Source organism: Neoarius graeffei, chromosome 2 (genome assembly GCF_027579695.1).
Source record: "Neoarius graeffei isolate fNeoGra1 chromosome 2, fNeoGra1.pri, whole genome shotgun sequence".
Lineage (NCBI taxonomy): Eukaryota > Metazoa > Chordata > Actinopteri > Siluriformes > Ariidae > Neoarius > Neoarius graeffei.
Window position 1 is genome coordinate 52,857,736 of NC_083570.1, and position 22,099 is coordinate 52,879,834.

General features: G+C 40.4%; 1 protein-coding gene across 12 annotated transcripts in view; it reads left to right on the plus strand.

The window, feature by feature from the left end:
* LOC132881671 (AP-3 complex subunit beta-2) overlaps positions 1-22,099 on the plus strand; it is a 136,398-nt gene that overhangs the window by 86,170 nt on the left and 28,129 nt on the right. For 4 of the 12 annotated variants that reach the window (XM_060914401.1, XM_060914406.1, XM_060914396.1 and 1 more), the window contains exons 9-21: positions 1,248-1,345; positions 5,023-5,077; positions 5,271-5,342; positions 5,439-5,501; positions 5,597-5,729; positions 6,035-6,144; positions 6,714-6,890; positions 11,385-11,571; positions 13,419-13,549; positions 15,782-15,841; positions 17,400-17,514; positions 20,148-20,328; positions 20,416-20,581. In XM_060914401.1, the coding sequence (XP_060770384.1) occupies positions 1,248-1,345; positions 5,023-5,077; positions 5,271-5,342; positions 5,439-5,501; positions 5,597-5,729; positions 6,035-6,144; positions 6,714-6,890; positions 11,385-11,571; positions 13,419-13,549; positions 15,782-15,841; positions 17,400-17,514; positions 20,148-20,328; positions 20,416-20,581 (1,548 nt within the window). Of the gene's footprint in view, positions 1-1,247; positions 1,346-5,022; positions 5,078-5,270; positions 5,343-5,438; positions 5,502-5,596; positions 5,730-6,034; positions 6,145-6,713; positions 6,891-11,384; positions 11,572-13,418; positions 13,550-15,781; positions 15,842-16,671; positions 16,711-17,399; positions 17,515-20,147; positions 20,329-20,415; positions 20,582-22,099 lie in introns of all 12 variants that reach the window. The other 8 variants (XM_060914402.1, XM_060914405.1, XM_060914399.1 and 5 more) reach the window with 3 other exon arrangements.

Consider the following 22,099-nt stretch of genomic DNA (forward strand, 5'->3'; position numbering starts at 1 on the left):
TGCTGCCTATGTAGTGCCCTATTTATACAAATAGGAGTCATTCAGGATTCAGCAATTTGTATAAATAGGGCACTACATAGGCAGCAGTGGTAGTTTCTTTTTCCCTGACATGGAAGCGCACTTGTATACTGAGGAGGAAAGCAATTTGCATTACAGCCGTGAGGCGGCTCGGTTTTCCCTTTCGGGTGCTCTCGTTTTCTGTTAGAATTTGGTAAAGAAAAAAAAAATATATTATTTACCAGCTTACCGGGTCCATGAACATAAATCTGACAGCTGACAAGGTCGGGATATAAACGAATCGAATACAAACCACCCGCCGGGACTCCTACTTATGCGGCTCCAGCTTATCCTTGAAGCTGGAGCCGCAGCTGGATGAAGCCAGCAGCGCGCAGTGATAAGAAGGGAGAGAAAATAGTGCCAAGCGATTTCGAGGTCTGACTTTTTATTTGGCAACGGTTTTGTGATGCAAATATATCACTCTTTTGAACACATACTGTTTTGAGACGAAAAACGTTTTACTTTCGTGACCCCAACAAACTTGCCGGACTACTTTCGTCTAGACCAAAACTGGACAAAAACTGGACTCACAGGATGCTGTCAGGGGTAAGTCAGTGTATTTTTCACAACACTATTGATGGGGATGCCATACAGATTCATGTCAAAAATCCCGAACTATCCCTTTAATTATAAAAGCTTATTCAATGAAGAAGATAAAGAAGAAGAGATGCCAGTTTTACTGGAAGTACCCTTAATAAGAATGCACAAATCAACATGAGCTAGCCATCTAGCTAGCCGTCGTGCAGCTTCATCAGGATCCATTTCTGTTATTTTTGCTAGTGAAAGAAAAATAAGCAGAACATTTTGTGAGGCCATATTGTGTGCAAAATGTCACTTACTCAATATTTAATTTATTGTTTATAGTACTGTATATAAAAGCAATATCACACTTGCAATTATGTGGTTATATTGAATATCAGCACTGCTGCTAATCACATATAATGGCACGATTGTGAGTGTGATATTGCTGTGCCGATATTCAGCATAACCGGACTCTTGCTTTTGTGATGTTGCTTCAATATAAATTAAAATGAATCTTCTTAATATTTCATCTTTTATAAACACAACAACTCTGATGCAGTAAGTCCCCTATTAGTCCTCAAAATGGCAGCAATTATACAGGGTGACATCATATTACACTCAAGGATACTATATATGCAGATATGTAGCATATGCCACTCTCTCTCCAGGTGGTGATGGCAGTCGCTCAGCTCTATTTCCATCTAGCTCCGAAAGCGGAGGTGGGTGTCATTGCCAAGGCACTGGTGAGGCTGATGAGGAGCCACAGGTCAGTGAAAGAAGAACAACATTTTGCCCTTGGCTGATTCAGTTAATAGTGTGCCCATAAACCTTCTGTGTGACCATTAAGGACTTTGTCCACAATGATGAAGCTATCAGTCAGTGTCAAAAGGGAATGCTGTCATTAAACCGCCATGCCCTTGAGTCCTCAGTAGACTCTCACCACAGTTATATGGAAAGTTCTGAGATGTTCTCACATAGTGGTCCAGTGAGACGAAGGTACCCAAGACATTTGATTTGAAACTCTTGGATTAAAAAAAAATTGTTAAAGGGGACATATTATGAAAAACTCTTTTTTTTTTTTTTTAGTACTTGTGCACATACATTTGGGTATCTGGAGTGCCTACCGACTCTCAAACTCTGAAATAAAACACCCAATCAGTTTCTTTTGCGCTGCCTGTTTCAGAAAACATGTGCTTCAACAAGCTGTTCAAATTTGGCTCTCCTTTCTATCAGTGCGTTTACATGCACATCCAAATCGAGCTACTGTCGGTAATCGAGCTAAGGGTCCCAGCAGGGGTGCCAGAGAAATCCAATCCTACATGCACACAAGGAAATCGAGCTATTGTGTGAGGTACATTGTGCACCCGAGCCACAGGTGGCGCTACACGCCCCATCGTGTTGGTACACTTCTGGTTGTCGTCATGAAGAAGAGCTATTCAAGATTATAAACAAAGTTATCAGTTCCGTGTTATGCTCGCCATTTTCTCTTCTTCGTTCGTTCGTTCTCCTTGTTCCTCCTGACCTCTTCTGCTGCTCGCTACTACTACTGTTGTCATGCCGACCGAGGCTGTTGTGTTTCCCGCTTGTGGTCTCGTCACTCCCAGAAGGGGCAGTGCTGAAGTAAGTAGCTCGACTCCGTAGCTCGATAGGGTTTACATGCACTAAGTAGCTCGGCTACAATCGCATAATCTAGGTCGTGTAGCTCGATTACGAGAAATCCAGTTCGGTTCGATTTCAGCCGAGCTAAGGTGTTTCCATGGCATTTAGAACTTCGGTTTCAGTCGAGCTACGGCAGAAATTAAATTTTCTCTATGTGCATGTAAACGCACTGTATGTCACATGAGGAGCTCATTAGAATAATACCACCCTCTCATCTTAGTATCTCCACTCAGGGCTTGAGAACTGCCTTTGTGAATAAATAATCATGAGGAATGTGCTACCTGATTGGCCAGCGGAAGAGGGAGGTGGGGTGAGCAGTGTTTCATTATCATTTAAAGGGGAACTGAAGTCATTTTTAAACTTGCCTTATTTCTTAATGAATGTATTATTCAATTACGTTTTCGGTTTTATTAACCTTATATCGTGACTCGTATTGGCATATTATATTACACTTATCTGCCTTTTCGGTTTTTAACCATGTTGAATGTAGTTCGTTTGGTCCACGGCAGGCGTCGCTTATCCGCGCGATCTTCATGAGACTTGTGCAAGACTTCAAATGTGAAGTGTCAGCATCACCATTTTGAAAATTGTTTACAGAGCGGCCAGATCGCCATATCATTCCAATTTAGATTAATTTCGAGATTTCCCAGCTTCATCAGTGATGGAGATTATTCCATATGACTTCGAACCAACGTGGAGTAGAGAAGAGTTGGAAAGACGACAGAATAAGGACGAGTCCGTGACGTTGGTATTTACGCCATTACTGTCGCATAATTAAAACGTACCAGATCAGTCGGCTGGCAGGTTTTCAAAATAATAAATACATATTATACTGAGCGCATTCCCCACATAATCCTCACTAAGGTTTCGGACAGCACTACAAAATGGCGTCCCCACTATATAGCGCCCTGTATAGTGAGTAGGGAGCGATTTCGGACACAGGGAAAACTTCCGGCTTGATTACGTCAGCATTCGAAAGAGGGCGCGCGCGTCTTTTGACAACGTTGGCAGGTGTTGGTCACTTTGATTTCCGCTGTACATTTTACTTCCATCCTATGATGTCTCGCACAGGTCTCAGCGAATCTCGTTTACGGCCATTGCTTTGACATATGGACTGATATATTACAGAGCGTATTTCAAACACTCATGACTTGCTATTAGCAGTGACAAAATAGCTGTCAGAAATTCATTCCTACATTTTATAAAATGAGATGAATAGAATTTTGACGATAAAAAATTTGCCTTTGGTTCCCCTTTAAAGGAACAGGGGCTCAAATCTGTCATTTTGAACAGGGCTGTTTAGACAGGAAGAGAAGAGAGCTGTGGTGATTATCCCTTTGAACAAAGCATGTGACAGATATTTCACTCTTACCTCAGGGAACTGTGTCAACTTGTGGAAAAGGGGTATATTATGTCACCTTTAACGTATAGTAAATTTATGCAGTTCACTCAGGTAAGGTTGTCTGATATGCATGTTGCTTCGGTTGGTAAACACTGTGTTGGAATTGTTCAGTGCACTAATGTGAATTGGAATAAAAAACTCAAGTTCCCACCAAAAGAAGTTTGGAATTTGATCGCTATTCAAAGTTTCAAAATCAATTTTATGCAAAAGCTGATATTCGCCACATTTCTCTGCATTGTATATTCCCTTTCTTTCCAAAATGTAACAAGCGCCACTACTGATTTTCCACAAAATGCGTTATCTCCGTTCAACCAATCACAGAGCACCATTCTAATACAGAAACAGTAATAGTAGCTCCCACTGGCTGTCAACATCGCAGAGAATCCCTGTCTTTTAGTGAGATTTTGAACGAAATAAATGAATAACTTTGATGTGTGTGTGTGTGGAGGGGCTCTTTCTTATCATCATGTTTTATATTATTGTTCCAGTAGAGAATGTGATCCAGTGTTATTTTCCACTTTGAGCACACCTGATTCCTTCTGGGATTTAGATATGCCACTTAATACTGTATATTTATTTAGGCACTGCTTAAAAGTGGAACTCCCGATGAGTGTAAAATGTGCTAGTAAATAATCCCATGTTGTTTTTTAAAAAGCAAATTAAAAATAAGCACTGGATAAAAACCATCTATCTTATGTAAATAAAGATACAAATTTCATTGTAAAGCGTTTATGGGACACATTGCCTTGCACTTACGATCGGGTTCCCTGTGGTCACAAAAGCCATCAAAAATCAGGTTGATGGTTTATCATATGCCCTTACATAAAGAGCTTCGCTTCATGCCCAGGGAGCTCTGCTATGAATTTAACTGTGCATGATGTACAAGGTGTCCAAACTTCTAAATTTATTGCTCAGAAAAAGAAGTTTGTCCTTTCTTTAAAAAAAAAAAAGTTTCCATGTAAACATCTGACTGAGTCTGTTAACATTCCTCAGAGATTTGTGTGTAAAATAGGTTGGGGCTTGTAGACGACAAGATGAATGTAATTTGGGAAAATCTGTGGTGCAGTATAAGAGATGGTTCAAGTTTAGAGGCTGTCATATGTGTGTAGATCAACTTTACTTCTTGTTTCCAGTTACATTTTACACACACAAAAAAAATGTTTTTATTGATGTAGTGAATGTTTTTTTGGGGAAAAAAAAACAGTTTTTTAAACTAAAAATTTCAAAATCTAGATTTGCATTTTTAATGTTATTACAACCTTATTGTGTTATATTAATGTTTAAAACAGAAAGTAGTGGTTTTCATGCTACCATATATATATATATATATATAAAATGTAGTTTTATGGGTTTTTTTTTTGGTTTTTTTTTACTTTCTGCAGTGAAGTCCAGTATGTTGTTCTTCAAAACGTTGCAACCATGACCATCAAAAGGAGGGTGAGTCATTTACATTAAACTACCATCAAGGACGGCAGTCTTGTTTTTTTTTTATCAGAAATAAAAAATGCCTGACTATCTGACAAGAAAAAATCCAACACTTTATGAGGTCTTGCCCTGCTCTAATTAATGCACCTACTTTCCTTCTGAGACTTAACACAAAATAAAGCTTTTGTAAATGTTGCTGTTGTAGGGGATGTTCGAGCCGTACCTGAAGAGCTTCTATATCCGTTCTACTGACCCTACGCAGATCAAAATACTTAAGGTGATTTAAATATTCTGAAATGAATTACACCACGACATTTTGCAGCATCGTAATATTAATGGAATTTGATTTTATTTCATGTCCACTACAATGCAGCTTGAAGTGTTAACTAATCTGGCAAATGAAACCAACATATCTACCATTTTGAGAGAATTTCAGGTAAGAAATGTTTTTTTTTGTTTTTTTTTATAAACAGATATAATTAACACACCTACTTAAGCCATATTAACTTATATGAGAATGTTTTTGTATAGACCTACATTAAAAGTATGGATAAGGACTTTGTGGCGGCCACCATACAGGCCATTGGCCGCTGTGCCACCAACATTGGAGAGGTGAGAGACACCTGCCTCAATGGTCTTGTTCAGCTCCTGTCAAACAGAGACGGTGAGTGAAATATTGGATATTTTATCAGAGTTTAAGTAAACCATACAAACGTTTGGCTAGATAATATGAACGCTCACTGCATTAACATTTACACAAAAAAAAAAAATCTATTTCTGCATCTTCTTCCTGATAAACTCAGAAAAAAGTAGCAATATTTTAATGTTTCCTGTAAGTGCTTCTTATGTTCATTTGCAAATTTGGCTGTGAATAGGTGTATAGGACTACAGACGTACTTGTAATATAATTCTTGTGCTGGTATCAGCTTGTGTGCACTGAGACAAATGTTTTTTGTGTGCCTGCTGCAGAGCTGGTAGTAGCAGAGTCAGTGGTGGTGATCAAGAAGCTCCTACAGATGCAGCCTGAGCAGCACAGTGACATCATCAAACATATGGCCAAGCTCACAGACAACATACAGGTGGAGCCCTCCTGATCTGTTTTTGAAATGTTGTTTCATTAGCATCAGACTAAGCTTTAACAACATTGTGACTTTCATCTCATCTCATTATCTGTAGCCGCTTTATCCTGTTCTACAGGGTCGCAGGCAAGCTGGAGCCTATCCCAGCTGACTACGGGCAAAAGGCGGGGTACACCCTGGACAAGTCGCCAGGTCATCACAGGGCTGACACATAGACACAGACAACCATTCACACTCACATTCACACCTACGGTCAATTTACAGTCACCAGTTAACCTAACCTGCGTGTCTTTGGGGGAAACCAGAGCACCCAGAGGAAACCCATGCGGACACGGGGAGAACATGCAAACTCCGCACAGAAAGGCCCTCGCCGGCCACGGGGCTCGAACCCGGACCTTCTTGCTGTGAGGCGACAGCGCTAACCACTACACCACCGTGCCGCCCCGTGACCCTCATAATTATATAAATATATTTGTCACAGTGCATATTAGTTTCAATGGTGTAGAAAACAGATGCACCATGAACTAGATTTAATTCAGGAACATAACCAGTGTTCTTCTTTTTCTAAGGTCCCAATGGCGAGAGCAAGCATCCTGTGGCTGATTGGTGAGTACTGTGAGCACGTACCTAAAATCGCTCCTGATGTCCTAAGGAAGATGGCCAAAAGTTTCACCAATGAGGAGGACATTGTCAAGTTACAAATTATCAATCTGGCTGCCAAGCTCTACCTGACCAACTCCAAACAGGTGAGTGCATGACATCTGAATTCACCCAGTCTATCTCACTAAAGTGTGGCTCTGTATTTGCATCTCTCACTATGGGATCTGATGCTGGAGGAGGTTTCATGACCGGTGTTTTGTTGCTGTCCATGGTGCTGAAACATGGCCATCTTCAGAAAAGTAGACGGCCTTTCGATTTCATAAAATCAGTGAAATTTAGTTCCCTCTGAAATTCGGTCATTGTGATATACGTTTATTTCTGTAATATCTTAAAAAAAAAAAAACCAGACCATTCTGTGGCTGGGAAGTTATTTAATTTGAGGGGATTCCCTAGCAAATAATGTGCATGAAATCGCTTGCTCTATGCAGTCAAGCAGACAGAGGAAGTCCGTGTGGGCATGCGCAGGTTTACCTTTGACTGTATACTGACAGTTACATCATTATGTCGCTAAACGAACAGCTGATCACACCAAGGTGCTTGCTGACCGCCGATATTCATTAGTTTGGTCCTGCGTTTCTTTTCCTTCATAACATAACGCCTTCTCGCTTTCCGTTACTGTAGTCAGTTTTTCACATTTCATTCACACACTCACATCATCCATTTTTCTCTCCTGTTTCAAATTGGTGTCCCACAATGCCTTGCATGAACGGGGAAAGCCCACCACGTGATGCATGACGTAGTATCTTGTCTTGCGTCACGGTGAAGCAGGAAAAAATAGCAGAAAATTTAGGGCCATGTGGCCCTAAATTCATTAATTGTTCTATTTTTAAAAAAAAACTAATTAAATTGGAAGTCCGTCATTCGAATTCAGTAGCTTTCAGTCCACTAAACAAAAATAATTGGGTGTCGGGGAAAATTCTTTTTATGACCTACACTTGAAAAATCTGAAAGTCAGTCTACCTGTAAATCAACAGTTCTAAAACTTTTTGTAGCCAGGGACCCCTTCGACTGTAAAATAAATTACATGAACCCCCTCAGAAACATTATTTCATGAACTTTAGTTCAATTCTTCATGTAATCTTTTGTGGATTTTTTTCTTCCTGAAATTTCCCAAGATAGAACACGGGTCAGAGTTTACTTTGGTGCTTGGACTTCCAAACATAATTTTCATAATGTGGGTTGTGATTTAGAGTGGTGCTTGAAAGTTTGTGAACCCTTTAGAATTTTCTATATTTCTGCATAAATATGACCTAAAACATCATCAGATTTTCACACAAATCCTAAAAGTAGATAAAGAGAAGTAGATAAAGCCCATTCCTCCATACAGAACAGCTTCAACTCTGGGATGTTGGTGGGTTTCCTCACATGAACTGCTCGCTTCAGGTCCTTCCACAACATTTCGATTGGATTAAGGTCAGGACTTTGACTTGGCCATTCCAAAACATTAACTTTATTCTTCTTTAACCATTCTTTGGTAGAACAACGTGTGTGCTTAGGGTCGTTGTCTTGCTGCATGACCCACCTTCTCTTGAGATTCAGTTCATGGACAGATGTCCTGACATTTTCTTTTAGAATTCACTGGTATAATTCAGAATTCATTGTTCCATCAATGATGGCAAGCTGTCCCGGCCCAGATGCAGCAAAACAGGCCCAAACCATGATACTACCACCACCATGTTTCACAGATGGGATAAGGTTCTTATGCTGGAATGCAATGTTTTCCTTTCTCCAAACATAACGCTTCTCATTTAAACCAAAAAGCTCTATTTTGGTCTCATCCATCCAAAAAACATTTTTCCAATAGCCTTTTGGCTTGTCCACATGATCTTTAACAAGCTGCAGATGAGCATCAATGTTCTTTTTGGAGAGCAGTGGCTTTCTTCTTGCAACCCTGCCATGCACACCATTGTTGTTCAGTGTTCTCCTGATGGTGGACTCATGAACATTAACATTAGCCAATGTGAGAGAGGCCTTCAGTTGCTTAGAAGTTACCCTGGGGTCCTTTGTGACCTCGCCGACTATTACACACCTTGCTCTTGGAGTGATCTTTGTTGGTCGACCACTCCTGGAAAGGGTAACAATGGTCTTGAATCTCCTCCATTTGTACACAATCTGTCTGACTGTGGATTGGTGGAGTCCAAACTCTTTAGAGATGGTTTTGTAACCTTTTCCAGCCTGATGAGCATCAACAACACTTTTTCTGAGATCCTCAGAAATCTCCTTTGTTTGTGTCATGATACACTTCCACAAACGTGTTGTGAAGATCAGACTTTGATAGATCCCTGTTCTTTAAATAAAACAGGGTGCCCACTCACACCTGATTGTCATCCCATTGATTGAAAACACCTGACTCCAATTTCACCTACAAATTAACTGCTAATCCTAGATGGTCACATACTTTTGCCACTCACAGATATGTACAACCCCGATTCCAAAAAAGTTGGGACAAAGTACAGATTGTAAATAAAAACGGAATGCAATGATGTGGAAGTTTCAAAATTCCATATTTTATTCAGAATAGAACATAGATGACATATCAAATGTTTAAACTGAGAAAATGTATTATTTAAAGAGAAAAATTAGGTGATTTTACATTTCATGACAACAACACATCTCAAAAAAGTTGGGACAAGGCCATGTTTACCACTGTGAGACATCCCCTTTTCTCTTTACAACAGTCTGTAAACGTCTGGGGACTGAGGAGACAAGTTGCTCAAGTTTAGGGATAGGAATGTTAACCCATTCTTGTCTAATGTAAGATTCTATTTGCTCAACTGTCTTAGGTCTTTTTTGTCATATCTTACATTTTATGATGCGCCAAATGTTTTCTATGGGTGAAAGATCTGGACTGCAGGCTGCCCAGTTCAGTACCCGGACCCTTCTTCTACGCAGCATGATGCTGTAATTGATGCAGTATGTGGTTTGGCATTGTCATGTTGGAAAATGCAAGGTCTTCCCTGAAAGAGACGTCGTCTGGATGGGAGCATATGTTGCTCTAGAACCTGGATATACCTTTCAGCATTGATGGTGTCTTTCCAGATGTGTAAGCTGCCCATGCCACACGCACTAATGCAACCCCATACCATCAGAGATGCAGGCTTCTGAACTGAGCGCAGATAACAACTTGGGTCATCCTTCTCCTCTCTAGTCCAAATGACACGGCGTCCCTGATTTCCATAAAGAACTTCACATTTTGATTCGTCTGACCACAGAACAGTTTTCCACTTTGCCACAGTCCATTTTAAATGAGCCTTGGCCCAGAGAAGACGTTTGCGCTTCTGGATCATGTTTAGATATGGCTTCTTCTTTGAACTATAGAGTTTTAGCTGGCAATGGCGGATGGCACGGTGAATTGTGTTCACAGATAATGTTCTCTGGAAATATTCCTGAGCCCATTTTGTGATTTCCAATACAGAAGCATGCCTGTATGTGATGCAGTGCCATCTAAGGGCCCGAAGATCACGGGCACCCAGTATGGTTTTCCGGCCTTGACCCTTATGTACAGAGATTCTTCCAGATTCTCTGAATCTTTTGATGATATTATGCACTGTAGATGATGATATGTTCAAACTCTGTGCAATTTTACCCTGTCGAACTCCTTTCTGATATTGCTCCACTATTTGTCGGTGCAGAATTAGGGGGATTGGTGATCCTCTTCCCATCTTTACTTCTGAGAGCCGCTGCCACTCCAAGATGCTCTTTTTATACCCAGTCATGTTAATGACCTATTGCCAATTGACCTAATGAGTTGCAATTTGGTCCTCCAGCTGTTCCTTTTTTGTACCTTTAACTTTTCCAGCCTCTTATTGCCCCTGTCCCAACTTTTTTGAGATGTGTTCCTGTCATGAAATTTCAAAATGTCTCACTTTCGACATTTGATATGTTGTGTATGTTCTATTGTGAATACAATATCAGTTTTTGAGATTTGTAAATTATTGCATTCCATTTTTATTTACAATTTGTACTTTGTCCCAACTTTTTTGGAATCGGGGTTGTTGGATCATTTCCCTGAATAAATAAATGACCAAGTATAATATTTTTGTCTCATTTGTTTAACTGGGTTCTCTTTATCTACTTTTAGGACTTGTGTGAAAATCTGATGATGTTTTAGGTCATATTTATGCATAAATATAGAAAATTCTAAAGGGTTCACAAACTTTCAAGCACCACTGTACACCACTATAACAATTTTTTAAAATCATGTATCCTTGGCTATGCTTCATGGACCCCACTTTAAGAACCACTGGCTTAGATCTCCAGACAGCTGTATGGCTAGATTGTGTGCCATCGCCAAGATGGCATCTGCTCTCTCCATTTGAGGAAGAGGGATTTGCAGAGGCAAAACATGTGTAACACATTGGTCATTAAACTATGCAGTATGTCTAGTTGCTCTAGAGGGCTTGTACTGTAAAATCCTCAGAGAGATTATTCTTAGACAGAGACAAAATACACTGAAACACAACATGAGTCATGATTTTATCAGGCAAGACTAAGATCATGTGCCTGTTACACACACACACGCACAAGAATTGTGTTTTGATGCTGTCTCACTCCAAGTTTTTCTTTCTCTTCATATTTAGACCAAGCTCCTTACACAGTATGTGCTCAACTTGGCAAAGTATGACCAGAACTATGACATCAGAGACCGTGCACGGTTCATCCGTCAGCTCATTGTCCCTACAGATAAGAGCGGAGCCTTGAGTAAATATGCCAAGAAGCTTTTCCTTGCCCTTAAACCTGCACCTGTACTAGAATCTCCATTTAAAGGTAAACTATTAAGTTTACTTATTAAGTTTTTTCGTTTAATATTAGGCTAGAATTCATTATATTGTTAAAACTTGTTTTGCAATTAAGCAATATCGCACTCGAGGTCATGCTGTTGTACTGAATATCAACATTGCTGTGATTTGTCACAGAAGATAATCACAGCTGTGCTGATATTCAGTACAACAGAATAACCTTGAGTGTGGTATTGCTTTTAAACAACAGTTCTATAACCAAGAACTTGATACTGAGTAAGTGGCAACTTGGACACAATATGGCCAAATGCTCTGTTTATTTTTAATCCACAAGTGGAAATAGATCCTGAAGAAGCCGCACTCATTTTATAGTCTATTAGCTAGCTGACTAGCTAGCTCACATTGATTTGTACATTCCTGCTAAAGGTGCCTCCAGTAAAATTAGCATCTCTTCCTCTTCTGTTCTTTTTCATCTGTTGAGCTTTCATATTTTAAAAAAGTTATATTCCTGAAAAGTATAATTTGCCATGTTACTAATACTACTGTAGTAACTGTTTTGAAATAAGAAGTGGAATTGTATGACGCGAACACAGTGATACACACAGTGAAACATCTCAGTGCTCTTATACGGAATATCGGCACTCTTGGAAAATTACTCAACCAATCAGATTAGTGGACCAGAACTAACAATTGTATAATGCCAAATAAAATTGAAAACAAACATGTGTGTATGTAGGTTGTATTATTATTCTTGTGTATTTGTTTATTCGCACAAAAAACATAAACAGTGAAGTAATGAAATGAATTTTTTTTTAAAAGTGCAGGAGGAGAGAAGAAGCCTAACAAGGCTTATACTAAGCCCTCCTCCTTTAAACTAAACAAATACTATCACAATACTAATGAGATAATTCTCAGATGAATTTGTAGAACATAGATATAACAAAAATCTAATACAGTTCAATGGATTGCAAAATAAGCATATACAATTAAATCAATAACAATAACAAAAAATAATACAAGACGAAAATGCATTCTAATAACATACTATAAATCAAAAACCTAACTAAGTACATATGATGAAATGGAGGATTTAGAAGTGGTTGGGATTGGATAGCAGATGGTTTTTAAGGTTACGTTTGGAAGTTATCATAGAGGTAAAATTCTTTAGGGAGAGGGGAAGATACATTGATGCATTTGTATTTCACACTCATTTGGGCCAAGGAAGTTCTGAATAGGGGAATGTGTAATTGAGTGCTTTGGTGAGTTAGATAATTGTGAAACTCATCTCATCTCATTATCTCTGGCCGCTTTATCCTGTTCTACAGGGTCGCAGGCAAGCTGGAGCCTATCCCAGCTGACTACGGGTGAGAGGCGGGGTACACCCTGGACAAGTCGCCAGGTCATCACAGGGCTGACACACAGACACAGACAACCATTCACACTCACATTCACACCTACGGTCAATTTAGAGTCACCAGTTAACCTAACCTGCATGTCTTTGGACTGTGGGGGAAACCGGAGCACCCGGAGGAAACCCACGCGGACACGGGGAGAACATGCAAACTCCGCACAGAAAGGCCCTCGCCGGCCACGGGGCTCGAACCCGGACCTTCTTGCTGTGAGGAGACAGCGCTAACCACTACACCACCGTGCCACCCAATTGTGAAACTGTGAACGAAAATTAAGAAAGCTGTCAAAAGTCTCAGGCAGATTGAGATTTATGAATTGAGCTGTGAAAAGAGCTAGTCGAAATCTGTTAATATCCAAAATATTCAAAATTCTAAGCTTTTCAAACAGCTTGTTGACTTCTGTAGTCTGTGGTTTAGAGTCGATTTATGACTTTTCATGTTTGTGATGTGTTTTTCTGATAAACAGACAGAGACCATTTCCAACTTGGGTCGCTGTCTCATCTGCTGAATACCAAAACAGGCGGCTACCAGGAGCTGCCCGATTGGCCCGAATCAGCACCCGACCCCTCCGTGCGCAACGTGGAGGTGAAGGATTCTGTGCGTGCAGGGGGAACAGTTACTCTCAGAGACAGGGCTTCGGGGCTCAGGCCTGTGGGAACTGCTCCTTCACCCCACCAGAGGGAGCCCCAACATACAGGACACGTCACAAAAAAAACCCTATCCTGCCCAACCAAAATCGGCTCCTTCCACAGCCATGTTTTATATCTCTCCTCGCTCATCAGCATAACTCCACCCTCATCCTGCACTGTCATTCCAGCTGGCACTCGGCCAGCCAGCTATCTCGCTGTAATATAGTGACAAAGGATATTTCCAGTACACTTTAAGAAGTAGGAATGTTATGCTTTTGAGTGTTGAGAAATCAGTTCAGAATCGAGACTTTGTTTATGCTTCTAGTGTTTAGTATTAGACCTTTCTGATAGATATGCGGGATCTTAAATCCATACCATCCATACCAGACCTCTGTTGGGCTTTCTGGAAGAGCAGTGCCCACAGATCCCTCCACCCCTCATAAAGTCTGCACTGTACACACTGGCTGAAGCCATCTCAACTCATACCTCACACACTCTTCTTCTTGCACCTCCTCCATTAGGCATTTGGGTTCTGAAATTCTCAAAATCTTAACTGAGAAGTCTTTACTGTCTTTATTGGTTGAGTCTAGGCTTGCTTTGTCTAGTTGTAGAGTGCAGGAAGGAATGGATGGCACATGGGATAAGAGACAAGCTCTTTCTCTCTTCATCAAAACATGTGCCACTCCTTTAATGTCTCAGAAGGTCCCAATCAAATTTGCCAGTGCTTGTAAATGTACCACCAGAAGTCAAAGGGGAATTGTACACCCAATTGAGTGTATATTTGGTGGACAACATGACAGCAGCTTGGATGTGTCTGATGCCCTGTATTGGTTTGACTGTCCACAGTACATTATTAAAGGAGAACTGAAGTCATTTTTAAACTTGCTTTATTTCTTAATTAATGTGTTATTCAATTACATTTTTGGTTTTAGTAACCTTATATCATGACTTGTATTGGCAACTAATTGCAATTAAATATTATACTTATCGGCCTATTTGGTTTTTAGCCGTGTTGAATTTAGTTCGTTTGGTCCACGGCAGGCGTCACTTATCCGCGCGATTTTCACAAAACTTGTGCGAGATTTCGAAACGTGAAGTGTCAGCCAGGTGTCAGTGTCACCATTTTAAAAACTGTTTTCCAAACGAAATACTGCACAAAAATGAGTTTAAATGACGATTACTGCCTACTTTTTTCAAACTTTCCTGATTGCTATTAAAGCAAACAAAACTTCCAGCTTGATCACGTCAGCATTCGAAAGAGGGCGCGCGCGTCTTTTGACAACGTTGGCAGATGTTGGTCACTTTGATTTCCGCTGTACATTTTACTTCCGTCCTACAATGTCTTGCACAGGTCTCAACGAATCTCGTTTACAGCCATCGCTTTGACATATGGACTGATATATTACAGAGCATATTTCAAACACTCATGACTTGCTATTAGCAGTGACAAAATAGCTATCAAAATGCATTCCGATATTTAATAAAATGAGAAATAGAATTTTGATAATAAAAAAATTGCCTTCAGTTCTCCTTTAACGACACCCATTTAAAATTTCAAGTCCAGTAGGGTTTTTTTTCCCAGTAAAGGTGTTCTGTCAGTCCTAAGTTCCCTTTACATTAATATCACTACCAATAATTTTCTATAATTCTATAATACACATCAGCATGTGATCAATGAGCTGATTGACAGGTATGGGTGCAGTTGCTTGACACTGAAAAAATAAAACAGCCTTGCATCATGGACATGCAGACATTTCCCACCTTAATGTAATCCTCTATATTGTGCTTCCTCCAAATCTATCACCTCCCACTTCCTCCATTCTGGTTTCCATTTTCCAAATTTCTAGTTCCAAAAAATGATGCAACTTTCAATCTAACTAAATTTTGGATTCAGAATCGGAGCGATATGAAAGAATGGACTCATGTTGTTCACTGTATATATAATGATTGGTACAACCACAAGCAGATTGTTATTTGATTTGTGCCTTGTCTTTGTTTTCCTTTATTCAATTTAGCAATTTTATATGTTTTATATCATTCATAATACACTCAAGTCATGATGCAGATTTCCTGTTGAGGAGACCGTGTTGTTATGTCTAATGTGATTTCCCATCCAGTGACCCTTTTCTTTTTGTTCCTTTATTATAACCCCTGTCTGTTTACTCCACCCCTGCCCTACTGCCACATCATCATCCCACAGCAAGAGGAAGTCATAGACACCAGTGAGGGGCGGATCGGTCTCCTTGGAGACTGGCGAGAGGTGCCCACAAGTGTGCAGTGGCTTCTTCTCCTCCTTATCTCCCATTCTGTCCATATTATCACCATTTCCTTACAACGCCCATAGTGCAAACATACATACTGAGGCCTCTTTAAGTGAGGAGTGTATTGAAATACATTATTTTATAATATTGGAATACTAATTTACTAAAGGTTGAATGCCAGTAAAGTTCTGAAAGGATTATAAAGAACCGATAAACACTTCATTTCAGGGGAAAAAAAACCCAGACCCCATTTTCCTTTACCAAAGTGTGTATTTGTGTTTATGTGTGTGTGTGTTCTCTTACTCTGAAATCTGCTGTTGGACGATCTTCAACTCTCATCTCACTCCAAAATCAGGTGTCCATCCCATTTCTGTTGCACTTCCATTGATTTACAAAGGATTTACCATAACCTCTTCTTTTAATATAACACGTTTTGTTATGTACATTTATTTTTTTAACTTGTCTATTCTACAAACGAAAACAAAAATACAAGACACATAATAGAATTTAATATTATACAATATATCTATAATATATCTTTGTCGACAACACAACTTTTATACAGTTCAGTCACGCTGACTGTAGATTTCAGTGCTATTTTTATATCATACAAAAAGTAAGGTTTTGTTCAATATTTTGGACATGGAACCATGACTGATGTACCTACATTAGATTTGTTAAGTGCAACCTGAATCCTTGTGTGTACCTTTTTAAACTTTTCTGTTCTCTTCTTTTCCTGGCTCTTCTTCACATCATCTCAGCTCATCATTCTTTCATTTTTTTCTTCCTTTTTTCTTTATTTTTGTTTTCTTTCTTTCCTGTCCGCCAGGTTATTAGGCTGCTTGAAAGAGTCACGAATCTAACCAGCGTGAGTCTGTCAGTTCACGAAGAACTCTGCGCATATTTGAGTCTCGATCCGTGTCGCGCCGAACCCAGAGTGCTTCCTTGCCAGTCAGCTTAGCCTTAACCCTTCTCACCTAGCCTAGCTTATTGTCTGTCAAGCGCTTAATTCAGCCTAAAGCCCCTGGCTGAGCTTCACTCTCTGCTGTCTCTACCATTAAAGAGCTGGATCCTTGCAAAGAGCCAACTGCCCTCCTCTACTACATCATTTTCTTATTGGAATCCTGAGTTATGCTAAAAACGCACATTGCTAACAGCTTCCTTTGACGATCCATATGTAGCAATACACTAATGTAATGTCTTAACTCAAGAGGAGGTCATTTGGTACTTTTTTGGACATAATTTTTAGGTAGACTTTTCCCAGTTACACAATAAGTACAGCAGTGATCATGAATGCATCACCTTAATGCTTACATACATGATTCATCTTTATTAAGAAACAAAAAAAAGAAAGAAAAGGCAGCATGATGATGCCAGAATCTGATGTAAGCACATCCTTTATGTGTTATCTACAGTACGCTATACATGTTATAAATGTTATATGTTTATAGCCTGTAGCTGTGGGAGAGGCATTCATGGCCACACATTGCTCTAACACTGTACAACCATACTGTATGTACAGTATGTGGAGTGACTGTGTCCTATGGCTTTCCCCAGGTTCCAGAGTGGACTAAATGCACCAGCAGGAAGGAGCGCAAGGAGAAGAAGGTGGAGAAGCCTTTCTATTCTGACTCAGAGGGAGAATCTGGACCCACCGAGTCTGCTGATAGTGGTAACTCTGGACAGCATTCGAGAGCAATACGACATCTTGGTTCCTGATACTAAAAACTGTTTCAAACAAGTGTTGCCAGGCAAAACAAACCTCACCCGGTAGCACTTATGATGAATATGAAGGAAGATATCGTGAAAAAAAATAGGTACATGTGGCTACTGCTTATACAGTGGTGCTTGAAAGTTTGTGAACCCTTTAGAATTTTCTATATTTCTGCATAAATATGACCTAAAACATCTTCAGATTTTCACACAAGTCCTAAAAGTAGATAAAGAGAACCTAGTTAAATAAATGAGACAGAAATATTATACTTGGTCATTTATTTATTGAGGAAAATGATCCAATATTACATATCTGTGAGTGGCAAAAGTATGTGAACCTCTAGGATTAGCAGTTAATTTGAAGGTGAAATTAGAGTCAGGTGTTTTCAATCAATGGGATGACAATCAGGTGTGAGTGGGCACCCTGTTTTATTTAAAGAACAGGGATCTATCAAAGTCTGATCTTCACAACACATGTTTGTGGAAGTGTATCATGGCACGAACAAAGGAGATTTCTGAGGATCTCAGAAAAAGTGTTGTTGATGCTCATCGGGCTGGAAAAGGTTACAAAACCATCTCTAAAGAGTTTGGACTCCACCAATCCACAGTCAGACAGATTGTGTACAAATGGAGGAAATTTAAGACCATTGTTACCCTCCCCAGGAGTGGTCGACCAACAAAGATCACTCCAAGAGCAAGGCATGTAACAGTCAGCGAGGTCACAAAGGACCCCAGGGTAACTTCTAAGCAACTGAAGGCCTCTCTCACATTGGCTAATGTTCATGAGTCCACCATCAGGAGAACACTGAACAGCAATGGTGTGCATGGCAGGGTTGCAAGGAGAAAGCCACTGCTCTCCAAAAAGAACATTGCTGCTCGTCTGCAGTTTGCTAAAGATCACGTGGACAAGCCAGAAGGCTATACGAAAAATGTTTTTGGATGGATGAGACCAAAATAGAACTTTTTGGTTTAAATGAGAAGCGTTATGTTTGGAGAAAGGAAAACACTGCATTCCAGTATAAGAACCTTATCCCGTCTGTGAAACATGGTGGTGGTAGTATCATGGTTTGGGCCTGTTTTGCTGCATCTGCACCAGGACAGCTTGCCATCATTGATGGAACAATGAATTCTGAATTATCCCAGCGAATTCTAAAAGAAAATGTCAGGACATCTGTCCATGAACTGAATCTCAAGAGAAGCTGGGTCATCCAGCAAGACAACGACCCTAAGCACACAAGTCGTTCTACCAAAGAATGGTTAAAGAAGAATAAAGTTAATGTTTTGGAATGGCCAAGTCAAACTCCTGACCTTAATCCAGTCAAAATGTTGTGGAAGGACCTGAAGCGAGCAGTTCATGTGAGGAAACCCACCAACATCCCAGAGTTGAAGCTGTTCTGTACAGAGGAATGGGCTAAAATTCCTCCAAGCCGGTGTGCAGGACTGATCAACAGTTACTGGAAACGTTTAGTTGCAGTTATTGCTGCACAAGGGGGTCACACCAGATACTGAAAGCAAAGGTTCACATACTTTTGCCACTCACAGATATGTAATTTTGGATCATTTTCCTCAATAAATAAATGACCAAGTATAATATTTTTGTCTCATTTGTTTAACTGGGTTCTCTTTATCTACTTTTAGGACTTGTGTGAAAATCTGATGCTGTTTTAGGTTATATTTATGCAGAAATATAGAAAATTCTAAAGGGTTCACAAACCTTCAAGCACCACTGTATATTTACTCTATGAGGCAGTAGCCACAAAAATGAAGCGTAATCCAAAAATGAACAATTTTAAAAAATCACAGAAGTGACAAGTGTCTGTCCTTTATATTATTCTACTCGTACCTCTTACAGTTTTCAAAACTGAAACCTCCAAACTGAGGCTGACATACACACACTTTTGCCATGACCGAAACTCTTATTTCCCAGAAATGGCTCGGTGCTCGAGCTCAGTAGAATGCACTTTCCCTCTGTAATAAGCATAAACATGTCTGAAAGCGATTTCTTTAATCTAGTCCATTTATTTCGATTGGTGAGCCGAATTGTATACACTCACCGGCCATTTTAATTGGAACACGTGTATGCGCATGCACAGTGCACGATTGTTACACTTTTACATTCTTATAGCTCGATGACGTAGTGGCTAGCACCTGGATGAGGCAGTAGCCACAACAAAAACGATTTTGACCTTTTTGGTGACCTTGACCAGATGACCCTCAAAATGTTGGAGGTTCTATTTAAGACCAATGCCCATCTATCCTGAAAGTTTCATGAAGATTGGTCCAGCCGTTTTCCCATAATATTGTTAAAAAAAAAACAAAGAAACAAACAAACAAAAAAACCCGACCGAAAACAATACCTCAGCCCCTGGTGGACACCATCCCGGGCAAGGTAAAAATGTAACAAATAGAATGAGTTTTGCTGATTTAATCCATAATGTATTAGAGTTTATACACAAATTAGATGTCAAAGGCATAGTTGAATTTCAAGGCAAAGGGCCAGGTACTGTAGCTAATTCCCACTGAAAGACCTTACTGTATTAATGTATTCTGAACATTCATTTAGCTCCATCTGTCCCTCCACTCTCTCTGCAGAGACGAACACCACCAGTGAGTCAGAGAGCGCCAGTGAGGAGAGCGGCTCAGGCTCAGAGAGCGAAGAGAGCAATGAGGAGTCAGAGTCTGATGAGGACGAGAAGGATGGAGAGGAAGAGAAGACCAAGAAGAAGAAGAAAGTAGACAAGAGCAAATCTAAGAAACCAGAGAGTACAGAGAGGTCTGATTCATTTCTAAAGACAGTTGGTGTTTTAGGAAGAACAGCATTTTATATGCATAACAGTGTGGTAATAGGCTTTCTTTATAGTGATCAAAGTAGTGGAGAGGAGCAGAAGAGGGGCAGGAAAGGAGGGAAGGAGCAGAAGAGGCTGTCTGAGTCAGAGAGTGAGGAAGACAGCGAGTCTGAAAGCAGCGAGTCGGAGTCAGAGTCAGAGGAAGAGTCAGACTCGGACATGGACACCAGAAAGAAAAAGGTTTGAGCTGAAACACATACTCTTCACTTCAGCTGTGTCCCTTTTAGGGTTTCTAATGGTTTTTATAAAGATTTTTGTTTATTAAATCACTCTTGAGTTACAATAAACCTGATATAATCTTCCAGCCCAAACTTTTTTATTCATCATCATCATCATTATCTCTAGCCGCTTTATCCTTCTACAGGGTCGCAGGCAAGCTGGAGCCTATCCCAGCTGACTACGGGCGAAAGGCGGGGTACACCCTGGACAAGTCGCCAGGTCATCACAGGGCTGACACATAGACACAGACAACCATTCACACTCACATTCACACCTACGGTCAATTTAGAGTCGCCAGTTAACCTAACCTGCATGTCTTTGGACTGTGGGGGAAACCGGAGCACCCGGAGGAAACCCACGCGGACACGGGGAGAACATGCAAACTCCACACAGAAAGGCCCTCGCCGGCCCCGGGGCTCGAACCCAGGACCTTCTTGCTGTGAGGCGACAGCGCTAACCACTACACCACCGTGCCGCCCCAAACTTTTTTATTATTATTGTTATTTATTTATTTATTTTTGCATTACCTTCCTCTACTACTCCACAGCCCACACGCACAGCTCCTACCCTGCAGCAAGGAGAACTTATCAACAGCGTAGAGATCAGTTTCCTCAGAGACTCCCAAGAGGTGTCCATAGTGTGCTGTGGTCTCTCCTCCCTCTTCCTCTGTAAAAACTCTCAGTGATAGGCGTTATTCCTTGAAGAGTACTTTGATTAACTGACAGCAGCGGAACAGTCATGACAAAAGTGCTACAGTGCCTTGCAAAAGTATTCATCCCCCTTGGTGTTTGTCCTGTTTTGTCGCAGTACAAGCTGGTATTAAAATTGATTTTTGGGGGGTTAGCACTATTTGATTTACACAACATGCCTATCACTTTAAAGGTGCACATTGTTTTTTTATTGTGACACAAACAATAATTAAGATGAATAAACAGAAATCTGGAGTGTGCATAGGTATTCACCCCCCTGAAAGTCAATACTTTATAGAGCCACCTTTTGCTACAGTTACAGCTGCAAGTCTCTTGAGGTAAGTCTCTGTTAGCTTAGCACATCTAGCCACTGGGATTTTTGCCCATTCCTCAAGGCAAAACTGCTCCAACTCCTTCAAGTTAGATGGGTTGCGTTGGTGTACAGCAATCTAAGTTATGCCACAGATTCTCAATCGGGTTGAGGTCTGGGCTTTGATTAGGCCATTCCAAGACATTTAAATGTTTCCCTTTAAACCACTCCAGTGTAGCTTTAGCAGTATGTCTAGGGTCATTGTCCTGCTGGAACGTGAACGTTCGTCCCAGTCTGATACCTCTGGCTGACTCAAACAGGTTTTCCTCCAGAATTGCCCTGTATTTAGTGCCATCCATCTTTCCTTCAGTCCTGACCAGCTTTCCTGTCCCTGCAGATGAAAAACATCCCCACAGCATGATGCTGCCACCACCATGCTTCATTGTAGGGATGGTGTTCTTAAAGGAACAGTCCACCGTA